The 12,582-nt window shown below is 41.8% G+C and overlaps 1 protein-coding gene across 1 annotated transcript in view; it reads left to right on the forward strand.

Annotated features, from left to right (window-relative positions):
• Positions 1 to 12,582, forward strand: part of tmem145 (transmembrane protein 145) — a 38,574-nt gene that overhangs the window by 15,446 nt on the left and 10,546 nt on the right. Inside the window, exons 5-10 of the mRNA XM_022764659.1 lie at positions 409 to 508; positions 7,638 to 7,722; positions 8,240 to 8,311; positions 10,680 to 10,748; positions 11,440 to 11,520; positions 11,903 to 11,981. Of these exons, the coding sequence (XP_022620380.1) occupies positions 409 to 508; positions 7,638 to 7,722; positions 8,240 to 8,311; positions 10,680 to 10,748; positions 11,440 to 11,520; positions 11,903 to 11,981 (486 nt within the window). The remainder of the gene's footprint in view (positions 1 to 408; positions 509 to 7,637; positions 7,723 to 8,239; positions 8,312 to 10,679; positions 10,749 to 11,439; positions 11,521 to 11,902; positions 11,982 to 12,582) is intronic.

Here is a 12,582-nt window from a genome sequence, read left to right on the forward strand (position 1 = left end):
ACACACATTTCCAGAGTTTTTGATGCATCTCAGCCAACCAGAAATGTTTTAAAAGATCTGTCTCTTCTGCAACACCTTTTTTTTTGTTTGTTTTTTTTTTTTTTCAAATATCCCATTTATCTATTTTTCAATAAGTAACACAATGTGTTTGTTTATCACATTAGGAGGTGTGATTGCCAGCATGACTCTGTTGTTGTGGCGGTTAGTGGATCTTGTTGCCACATTTCAGGCTATATTTGGGTGTGAAATATGTTCATATCTTGATGTATCAGGCTCCCACTTGTGATAATTCAGTGTGTCTCTGAGGTAAAACGCGTTGCCTTTTTGGATAACAACATCCTCTATGCACCCCCCCCACCCCACCCCCCACCCCCACCCCCCTCCTGTGTTTCCTCTCTCTCAGGCTCCGGAGGGAGACGGGAACGAGGAGGTTCTGAGCTGCGTGGGCGGCCGCAGTTTCCGCTCGGTGAGGGAGAGATGGTGGTACATCGCTCTCAGCAAGTGTGGGGTAAGCACTGACCTCTGACCCGACTGGCTCTGCCTCTCTACTAGGGCAGGTGTACAACCAGGCCGTTACCATGGTTACCACACCTGCGTAGTCACCGTGTTTGTGTTCTGCTTTGTTCCAAATAAACAAACATCATCACCACCATCACCATCACCATTATCATCATCATCTGATTTTAAATCATAGTTCTTTTTCAAGTTTTTACAGTCAAGCAACTGATTTCAGGTGCAAGCAGCAGCATCAGATATTAAAATGGGAAAACTCAGGCGAAAATATACCAAGCACACCCTGAAGAAGGCTCTGTGGAACGCTGGATGTTTTAAGGCTACTTTTTTTGCTGGCTCCCTATAAATTTTAAATCAACTTGAGCATAATTTTTGTCCCAGTATGTGCTTTCACATTTGAGCATTTTGCACCAGGCTACATTTTACATTCACGAAGTAAAGAAATCTAAATAGGCAAAATGAAAAACTGCAAGTGAATTTAACCCTGTAATTTACAATAGATAGATAGCTAGATAGATAGATACATCAATGATTTTCAAATGCTGTTGTATGTTGCAGACCATCAGATCCCAAATGTAATATAGCTTGTAATGCTAATTTATGTCCAAATGCTACTCACACCCTCGCGCCCTAAACTCATTACATGTTACAGCTGATCTTGTATCGGTACATCTGTCTCTGAATTGCCTCCGGACACTGTGAAGCGCTTTATCTCTCCCATACCACAGTGTTTCTGCAACAAAGCACAGAGACGCTTAATTTGCAACTCTCTTCTTAAACTGTGCTAAACATGCCTTACAAGGGCTGCACTGTAGCCTATTGATTCGCTAGCTTCAGGGACTTTTAAGCATTGTCTTGTTTTATAATGGGACTCAGTGTTGTGCTAATGGTGTGCCGGGAGAAAACAAGCCAAGTAGCAGCTGCGATGTGTATTTTGTTCATGTGAGTCTGGACTGGGGCACATGAGCTCGTATAATGATAGCTCTGCTCAGTGATGATACATCCACCTACACCGAAGGCTTCAGTCAAGGACAAATACCAGGAATTGGTGTGCGTGTTGTTGTTGTTGTTGTTGTTGTTGTTGTTGTTCTTGGTTTTCTATGTGTGCGATGTTCTTATATTTTTGAAAGTAGGTGAAGAAAAGGGTGAATACATAAGAATATCTGCTGGATGTGTATCACTGTAAGCCTGCCTGCCTACTCTGGCTGACACCAGTGTCATGCTCCTGGTCATGATTCAGTGTTTGAGCAATCATGCCTTTACGTTTGTTTTGGGGGGAGGTTTGTTTTTGTGCTGTCGCCTGAGTGCTGGCTGAAGAGGGATATGATTAGAAGGGATGCTTCCTGCGGAGTGTGGTCTAGTGTCACGCCAGCGTCCGCTGATGGACACGCTGCCTAATGCTGTTGGACTCAAGTATAAAAGCTCGTCCCTGCTCCCAGGGACATATGCATGCATCGCCCCGCGGCCAATTTCCACCTCCCATCCCTTGTCGCTCGCCTTCTTGCTTCCCTTTCGCTTGCACACCTCTCCGTCTTTCCTACCTCTGTCGCTCACAATCTTTGGCTACGTCCTGCTTTGTTTCAACTCTCTGTCACCAAGCTGTGACGAGCTCCACGCCATTTCATATTTACTTCTCTGTCTCCTGCTTCTCTCTGTCAGCCTGTCTCTAATTGTGTTTTTCCTCTCCATCTTGCCATCTCACTGGTCTCATTTTCTTTGCCTTCTGCTCATTCCGTGCATTTTTCCCAACACCCTCACTTTTATCTGCCACGACATATTTTCCTCTTTGTTCCTGTTTCTCTCTCTTCCAGCTCTCCTTTCATGTACTTTGCATCTCAGTCTTTACCTGTGCTGACGTGCGTCTAAATCTATATCAACTCATAAGCCCTTAAAACCAGAGGATGCTTACTCTCAATCCCCAGATGTACTCGCCTGCATGAAATGGTAAAATATGAGGCTGATCGTTATTTAACATTACCTAGCAATTTCACTTGATTAATTATTGCAGGAAATCTGGAGGCATCAAATAATCATTATTTCATCAGGGGAAACAGTCATTATAAATAAAATTCAGGTCATCGCAAATTACAGAGCAGACAACCTCTGGCAGTCAGGATGAAGGTTTTTCAGACAAATAAATTGTCAGGAACCAAAGATCACTAAAATTAGCAGGTTTGAATGTTTTTTCTTCTCCTGCATATGAAACATAGTTATCCATGGATAAATAGTATTTCACTTTAAAAAAAAAAACATTTTGTTATACATTTACCATACTGTGCAGCCAAGCTCTAATTACATCCGTGTGTCAGTATAGAGCCAAGAAGTTTTAAACAGACAAAAATAGCACACATATCTCTGGTGTTGCCTTTCACAAAACTCTTTTGATGAGTTGAGGTAACAGAAGTCTAGAACTAATTAGACGCCATTAATTGAAAATAAACAGAAAACAGAACAACTCAATAACATGGTTTCATTGCATCGACCCCAGCAACTGTTGTCTGAGTTTTGGTCTACAAGGCGTTTATCCTTGTGGTCTTTAAAACAGAAGTGGAGAAATGGAGAAGCTTTGAATGGCTGTAATCAACTACTGCTTTATTATGCAGAGCAGAACTGCTGTTAATGAAACAAAATTACCCCAGTAGGGAACCACGGAAGAGCTGAAATTATACCGGCTGTTAATGAGTGCAAGCCACTAAAATGGCCAAAATTTCTCAGCTTTCAACTTGGCCAGGTGATTCATCTTTTATAGAAGAACCGCAGCAGAAACGCAGCCACGTCTACTGTACTTGGTTCAGGTCTGTCACAAAAAATGTAATCTGTATCTCTCATAAAGACTGGCAACACAGTCACGTACAGGAGGATCCTTATCGTATCCTGCTGTGTCAGATAGGGAGCCAGTTTGCACTCGCACTTCTTTAATGTAATAAATAAGAAATAATAACATATTTGACAATGTTTGGAGCCTTTTGGGAGATTCACCCTTTTATAGGAAATAAACAGACCTGAGGATTTGAAGATTGTGTTGCTCACAGTGGGAACCCAAAGTGCAAAATTATGCTAGCATATTTGTACACTATATTTGTTAGTACTGCTAACATTTATTTTCATTATCAGCTACAGTAATCATTTATCTGCTGATTAGTTTGTTTTTTTTTGGTTAATTAAACTTTTTTTTTAATGTAAATAGGGAAATTAACCTCTGTTTTCCTCAGAGCAGAATGTGATGCAATGAAAATGCTTGTTTTGTCCAAGCAACACTTCACAACACAAATGGCTGCAATCGAGAAGCTGGGATAAAGAAGTATTTGGCACTTTTGCTTGAAAAATATCAATTATCAAAATATTTGCTGATTGTTTTTCTATTGATCAACTAATCATTTCAGTTGATAATTGGTTCAGCACTATTTTACTGGCCAGATGTATGAGGACATGGATGTACTCATGCTTTAGGGCTGTTTTTCATGCTCTTGTCCCCTTATCATATTGATTACAGCAAATAATTACATTTTAGGCGAGTGACTGTTGGTTGTAGCAACAGTATGGGGTTTCATGTTTCAATGTGAGAATTCCCTGATTCAAGTGTGGTCCTTTTTTTTAGAAATGGTTTTCTGAGTGGTTGAAGCATTTGACTGGCCTGCACAGAGCCCTGACCTCAGCCCTGTTGAAGAATTTTGGAATGAACTGGAGCAGTGCCCATCCTCACTAAAACTTTAAATCCCTGTTCTGAAATCCTGTGGTTCGACTCCCAGAAGAGTAGAGGCTGTTATAGCAGCATATTAAAGAGACACTTCACCTATTTTACACGACAAGGTCAATTTACTCGTTGTAGTTAGTGTTACACAGCCTGTGAAAACAGTTGTATAATGTCTTCTGTGGCTGTGAAGTGCCTACAAGTTAGGATGTCTTGGCCTCTGCTGCTTCAATTTTGACCAGTCTGTTAAAAAAAAATTCTGTCTTGTCTATCAGCTTTATGGAAGTGCAATACTAAATTACCCCACCAATGCCCATGGTTTTGGAATGGCATGTTAAACAATCATATATGGGCATAATGTTCAGGTGTACCTAGCTGACTGTGTACACTATATTTTCAGAGGAACACTCAACTATAAGCCGTAACCAAACACTTATATTCCAGAGATGAGATCCACGCTCTCGAAAGATTCTCAGAAGTCCTTTTAAATGGAGTTATCAGCAGCTCTGGGGAGCACATGATGTACGAGACTGCACAGACATTTTCGTGAGAAAACCTTCAGTGTGTGATGTATCAGTACAGCGTATCAGGGGGGGATGCTTTTTACACATGAAACTCGCATGTAACCGCCCAAAAAATATCCAGTGACACTCTGTCTGTCCCGCAGATGGAGAAGCGCCGCTGTGAAGTGCAACTTCTTTCCTGCATCCATCTATGTCTCTCTCTCTCTCTCTCTCTCTCTCTCTCTCTCTCTCTCTCTCTGTCTTTACAGTCACTCTTTTCTCTTCATTCTGGCCTCTCCTCTACCTGCTTTTTTAACTTTCTCCCTCTCTACATCTATCACTCTCTTTATCTCCGTCTCCCAGCTCTTTGTGTCTGTATTGATTTTTGTGGCAGTGAACGCTCCATGCTTTTCGCCCTTTTTGATAGAGGGAGTGAGATGGAGTCTCAGGCTGCCGAATGAAATCAAAGTCCTTTTTTTTTTCCTCCCTCTCCCTTTTCCCTCACTCCAGCGAAACAAGCGCGAACTCCATCAGCTTTGAACTTGTGTGTGTGAAATGAGCTCTCTGTGCTCTGATTGTCAACCCATCTCTGTCCCCTTTCTCTTGTTCTCTATTCCCCATCCCTCTTTTCTCTCACCTTCCAAATTCTCCTCAGTTTGACACTTTTGTGTGACAGGCAAAAATTTACACCATTCCCACGGTGGTTTACCACACAGGTATGTTAATTTTCTCCATAGTGTTCCTCTGTTCCTGTATGTTTACATACCCAAATATTCTCTCTGTGCTCTCTTTCATAACATTTCAACGCACCACGCTTATTTCAGCAAGCAATACATAATTATGATAAGTCTAACAAATAATTGATAAGTGTGTCACAGTAACTATTAATAATTAACAATGAGAATACTCTTCATTAAATCAGAGAAAACAGTTGCTTTGGATATGATCATCCATCCATCCATCTTGTTAATCTAGGTCATCTTCACATTGGCAGCACAGTACGCAGAGCAGCCTAGATTCTCAACCAACTTCCTCCACATACCTGGGGGATCCTGAGGCACTTCCAGGCCGGTTTGGAGACCGAGTGACGATATGGCACAATTACACTGAGCAGCTAAACCACCAGAGTGTCTGTCCCCAAGGAGGATTTGGTTGTTTCCTCCTCCTTTTAACAGGAAAGGTTAAAAGAAATCTGGACGATGTTATTTAAACTTAAAGCTGTGCTCGGCTGGGTTGTTTTGTCTTTTTGGTTATTACACCCCCATCTCGTCAAACTAAATCACAACATTGTGCTGCCACATAGAAGTCAGATGCTGTAAATTCAGCCCGTTCCTCTCACATGACAATCTGGTGTGAATAATCGACATCAATGGCAAATTTCTGCTGCAGAAAGTGATGAATCACTGAGCTTAGAAAAGCAAAACTGTCTCATGATCTGCAGCAAGTGAGCGACGAGCAAGATGTTTTTCATCATGATCGTGCGGAGGTGCCACATGGTTTCAGGGTGTTGTCATTTACATAGGGCAATATATCAGACATCCTCAGGGGTTTTAATTTTCCTAATTTAGTGGTACTGTAGAGTAATGTAACTTATATTTTAGTTTTTTCCAGTCTTAAAGGCAGAATTATTTATTGTATGAGGGATGAGCAATAAAGGCTTCTACTTGCTTAGTCATCATATCAACATTATTAATAGGGAAGGGCGCCACACCTCAATACTTTTGTGATGCCAAACAAGTAGCAGTGAGTATCAGTATCTGCCAAAAAGTACCAAAAGCTGGCCTCACGTCTTCTCACATTTTGTATTCTACCTGTTATTTTAGATGGATCGAGATTTAAATTGCAATTTTTGCAACGTCTTGAATGGCTGTTTAGTTTTTGAGAACTTTGGTTTCTTGTTGAATAACAAAAAAGGGTTTTGTTGTTATATGTTCACAGGTAAAGTTTGATTTTGTTATTGCTTCTAGGCTAATTCTGACAGCTTAATGCAAAGATAGGGAATGACATGATGAAACCAAAAAATGTAAAATATACAGTACATTTTTCCCCTTGGTTTGTTTTTCAAGAAGAACTTTAGCACATAGACTTGCGGAGCTACTATGTATGCTGTAGCAGCAAAAAAAATATATTTTCAGTTGGACTTGAATGATTTCCCATTTTTTCTCATGTGTAAATATTCCGTGAATGTTCCAGTATTCATATTCAAAATATCAACACACTATAAATATTTATTTCGGTTATAACAATTCTGAAACCGAGACCAAACTGCGATACAAACTCCCCCGATACCGTGTCGCATAGAAAAAGGAACCACGATACACCCTCGGGCTAGCAACCCTGAGGTTACAGAGCCCCAGTCACATTCAAGTCAGCAGTGTGGGAACGTGTTGGTTATCTCCTACCCCCAAAAAACCATCCAAAAAAAAAAAAGAGGAATGAAATAAACCATGGATTTGGAGAAATGCTACTACCCCTAATATGTACGCATCGATACTGTTTTGATAATGTGATTGTGTCAATATTGCCCTGCTCTGATTGAATTCCTTCAGTTTCAAAATACTCAGGCCATCTGGGTGATCCAGCACTCTGAGGTTCATACAGTTAAACTGTAAGTGCTGGTCAAGCTCTCATCCTTTTCCTCTACAAAAAGGTCCTGTAGGTCTTATTGTCAGCTTTATAATGAAAAAGATGGATATCATAGAGAAAAGTCTTAAAGCCTTGTTACTGCTCTTTGCTCTTTAGGGTCATCAACCTGCAGAAGTTTCCACTGCAGTTTTAAGCATTAATGTATATTTTGTACAGATCACAAAGCCTGTAACGATGTAAGAGAATGAATGTTTAATCTCACCTGCCCTCTCTCTCTCTCTCTCTCTCACTCTCTTTCTCTCTGTCTTGTTTTTCCTCTCCCCCTCCCTCCCTCTCTCTCGCAGGGCGATGGCTTGCAGCTGGAGTACGAGATGAAACTGACCAATGGCCAGTCTTTCTGGACGCAGCATTTCTCTGCAGATGAGTTCGGTAAGAGTGATTAGACAGAAAGAGAGAGATTATGGAATGAATCGCTGATGGCACAAGCCAACACCACTTAGCACGGCCAATAAAGCACACTGAACTGAACAAATTACAATAATGAAGGGACGGCTGGATGAATTAATGATGATAGATGAACTGAAAGGAAGGGATGAAAAGAAGAAGAGACCCAAGTAGCTTCTAAATGAATTATTCCTACATCTCCAATGCTCTCTCTCTCTCCTACTCTACATGTAGGGTAACTCTCTCTCTCTCTTAACTAATCCAGTATCCCCATCACGTACCTGCCTCTCTGTATTTTTCATTCTTTCCTTTTTCCTTTTTTTTCGTACCTTAATTGTCCCCTCTCTTCTTCACCTTGATATTTTCTGAACCTCATTGACTCCTTTACTTTCAGATTTAGATTCCTCCTTCACTTTTGTACTTTTTTTTGCTCCTTTTCTTGTCTTCCTCAGATTTTTCTGTTGCATTAATTATTCTTTTTTCCTTCATCTTCTTCCTCCAGGAATCCTGGAGACAGACATCACGTTCCTGGTCATATTCTCCATGGTGTTCCTCCTCTCCTGCTACTTCGCCTGTAAGTACTGTCTTTTCCACTTACTGTATCACTTTATCTCCATCTTCCTCGAGCCAGTTTATTCTGACTTTCAAAGCCCACAGCAGTCATTAAGAGGCTCTTCTCTTCAGACCTGTTATAAAATCTACATGTTTTCTTGATGGAATAGGAGTAAGTTCTCGTGTTTCCTCAGATAAGTAAAGGTGGAGCATGTGCCTATTTTCTCTTGGGGCCGGGACTTTGTCAGAGCAGAGCACGAGCTACACAGATGCAGGAGTGAGAGGATGGCGAGCATTGGGTTCAGTTTTCGTGTGAAAGGTGAACGGTTGAGTGGAGAAGGCAGCAGTGGCCTTAACGTTAGGGATGCGAGTTTGTCGCGTGAAAGTCACTGTGAAATAACCTTCAGCCGCTGAGAACAACAGCTCCAAAGAATGACTCGCTTCTTCGTGTGAGGTTTTCAGTTCATTGTTAAATTACAAAAAAAAATAACTTTTTCTTCTCAGATTGTTTCTTTTGAGGGATGTTTAGATGCCTGAAGATGAAAGGTGTCTAGTATTTCATGAAGAAAAACAGCAAAAATTAAAAGACAATCTTAGGTGTAAGAAATATTTTGTTCTTTTCCATCCGTTTCAACCCTTTGGGACAACACTGGGCGGGGGTCCAGAACTTCAGGCTGGAAATCACTGCTCGAGCGCTCCAGTACCTCGACATGTAAATAGTTTTAGTTTTATAGGCCCAGATTTTGAGATCTGTTTCTGCAATAGACTGGGAGTGAATAAAAGTTTTTTTTGTTTGTGTTGCCCACAGCACTGAGAAACTGTTGAAAAATTTGGCAGCAGCAGCAACATCCACACAGGATTATTGTACAGGGACTATTTTTTTCAAAAACCAAAGACTGTGGAATATCAACAGTAATGTAGCTGCTGTTTCCGGAAAGAGATATTGCTATTAAATGTATTGTAATGTAGTTTTTTTGAGCATCACAAACAAAAAATAACTTCACCTTCATTGTTTTGGTGTTGAGGCTCATATCTCAAAATCTGGGCGACTAAAACCAAAACTATGCGCATGACTAACAATCTCAAGAAAGCCTCTGTTCAGTAGCTGCTCTGTTTTGCTGGAATCACACCATCTTCCACAGCAGATGGACTTGGCCAGTTGTTGTGGAATTGCAAATTATCAAGTTTGTCTCTTCCAGATCAGCTATTAAATGGACCATGTGGTGAACTTGTTTTCTCAGCAGCCTTTAAATGAATTAACTCCAGCACAGTCATCCAAGTGTTTTGTAGTTAAATGCCTCCAAAACTTACTCCACCTATCTAGGCGTGTTCTGTAGTGCACCGGTCGGATTCCCATGTGCTGTTATTTAAATGGATGGGTATTGGGGAAATGTATCCTTTGCTCTGCTTGCCTTAGTGCAGAGGACTAAAGCTATGTAATAAGGTGCAAATACATCTTTTGAGTCTGGGATTCTGCTGAAATCTTATGGTGATTTTATGCAAGTTGGGAGAAGGCTTTGAATGAACTGCTGTATCTTATTCACCATGTGTATGTTGCTCCTGCCAGCTTCGTTGGAGTGCACACTGACACTGACAAATTTGAATTTTATTGGGTCTGAGTTTTATACATTTACATGAGTCAAATCAAACAAGGGACATAAAAAATAACACAGGAACCTGTTGTACGAGTAGAGGAAAGGGGACTTTTTTATCTACCTCTACCTAAATGATATAAAACAATATGTCAAAAATATCTGCAGATAATGAAAGAAAGGGAAGGTTTAAAAGGTTATGATACGAAACATTGAAGTTGGAAGAAAGCGAGAGAATTTTTATTTTTCGGGAGGAATGTTCCTTTAGCAGCCACGGTTAGAGTACCTCAGAGGAAGCCACAGGAGGATCTAGCAGCACTTGACCGGCCAAGCCTGTGGTTGTACAGGGCAGCCGTGAGTGTGTAAGGATGTTTATGATCTTTCCTGCACCTCTAAATTTTCCCCCAGGCCACTGCTGTTTGTAGGAGTGTTTTCGCAGTAAAATTGCCTGCTTAAATACACATTAACAATATTTCCTCTCAGATTAGGGACAGAGAGTGGAGGACGTATAAGGCCTCATCTAGAGATGGGCATCACAAGATGGATGCATACTAATGGTCGCTCCCCTCATTTGTCGGGCCCATTCCCTTGTTCTTTCATTTTCTTCTCTTACTCTCAGTACCTCTCTCGCTCTCCTTCACCATCTGTTAGCATATCTCCATCCTTTTTATCTATCCCCACCAACACACACACACACACAGAGACACACACACACACACACAGACACATACACACACACACACAAACACACTTTCATCACCTCTATCTCATTCTTGTTTTTTTTTTTTTCCTCTGCAGACAATCTGAAGGGAAGACAGCTTCTTCACACAACCTACAAAATGTTTATGACGGCGGCAGGTGTGGAGGGTGAGAGCTTCTGTCCTGAGCAGACACACACACACACACACACGCACACACACATATACACACACACACACACACACAGACACAGCATATGTCACACACATTATGCCACACACACACTCAAGACGACAATGAGCCTCTCGCATGGCTGCAGCATCTCATACCTTAATCCCCTCTTCAAGAGCCGAGATATTATCACCCTTATTAGCCTATGAATAGGAACTATTGCAAACAGCCGTGCTGTGCCACAGTGTTCAGTGGAGCATGCTGTTACTGACGAACACCCCCTCACTCTTTTCATCCCACCCCCCACCCCCCCTTATCTCGCTTTCTTCCTCCTCGCTTGCTTGTCCCTTCCACAAATCCCTTCTCGATTCTCCTGCCATCCCTAAATTCCCTTTCTCCCTCTCATCCCACTTCACTCAAGCCTTCTGCTCCTTTTTCATCTCTTTTTATCAATTCCTCTTCTGTCTCACTCTTCTTCTCCCCGTTTGTCTCCACCCCCCTCCTTTCACTTTCCACGTTATCATCTCTCTGTCTCTTCTGTTTATCTTTTCTTTTACCTCCTCTCTCTCTTTTTCATCTCCTTCTCTCCATCTTCTTCTTCTTCTCCCGCCACTTTCCTCCCCTCCTCTCCCCTCCCCATCTCTTATTTCCCCGTTTCTCTCCTCCTGCCATCTTTTCCATTTGACAGTGCTCAGCCTGTTGTTCCATTGTGTCTACTGGGGCCTGTATGCGAGAGATGGAGTTGGCAACGGTAGCCTGAAAATACTTGGTGAGTTCTTCTCCTGCATTGGCGACTGACTGACTGACTGACTGACTGACTGACTCACACTGCCTCTGCGCTGGAAAATCACTCAGCCCGAGCAGAATGAACGAGTGGTCGATGATGGATGCGTGTGCAAGTGAAGAGCTGTAATAGCTGGTTTGACAAGATCATGCATGATTTTGTGTGACCATGTATGTGTGTGCGCGTGTGTGTGCACGTATATGTGTGTGTGTGTGTGTGTGTGTGTGTGTGTGTGTGTGTGTGTGTGTGTGTGATGACCTGATTTTATCTTTCCCCTCTGATATTACAGATTCGGAAACCACAACCTAATTACCCCCTCTGTCTTCTTTCTCACTTTCTGTCTCTCTCCATCTCTGTCTGTCTCCAGGGAAATTACTGTTCTCCGTCAGTTTCTTGGTGTTCCTTCTGATGCTCATATTGTTGGGCAAAGGTTTCACTGTCACCAGGTGGGGGGTTTTCAGTTTTTATGCAGCTTATATGTGTGTGTGTGTGTGTGTACATGTATTTTGTTTGAGCCCTATATGTATCTCTGTTTGTGAAAGCCCTCTCACCTTGTTGCGGGTTGTGTTTATGCTGCCACTGTCTCTCACTGTCAGGCCTCGCTGTCACAGTCATAACACTATCTCATCTCATGACAATGTTAGGTGTCAGTCAAAAAGTCAGTTAGTACGCTGGCTCAGATAGTGTGGATGAAAGCATGATGCATCTGGGGGATGTGATAGATGGATGCTGCTCTGGTGTGAACTTCATGTTGTGTTTTTATGTGTAGTTGAAGGGTGACCTTTGCCTCAAGAACCCAGCTGACAATTTTTTTTTTGATTCACTCACTTCTTTTCCTGTAAAGCTTTGTGAACATTTGCTTGGGACAGGCCTTTCAGATACTGCACGAGTGCTCTCCATAGCTGGAACATCAACGTGTATCCATCTTACACGTGACTGGATGAATGCCCCCACACTCACCTGGCTTGTCATTGCCTTTTCTAATTTTCCATTGCCAGTTTCAAATTTTAGTTGTCAGACTTGAAAAAACATACCAGCTGCTCTTGA

The sequence above is a fragment of the Seriola dumerili genome, unplaced genomic scaffold (assembly GCF_002260705.1).
Source record: "Seriola dumerili isolate Sdu_G_001 unplaced genomic scaffold, Sdu_1.0 BDQW01000551.1, whole genome shotgun sequence".
NCBI classification, from domain to species: domain Eukaryota; kingdom Metazoa; phylum Chordata; class Actinopteri; order Carangiformes; family Carangidae; genus Seriola; species Seriola dumerili.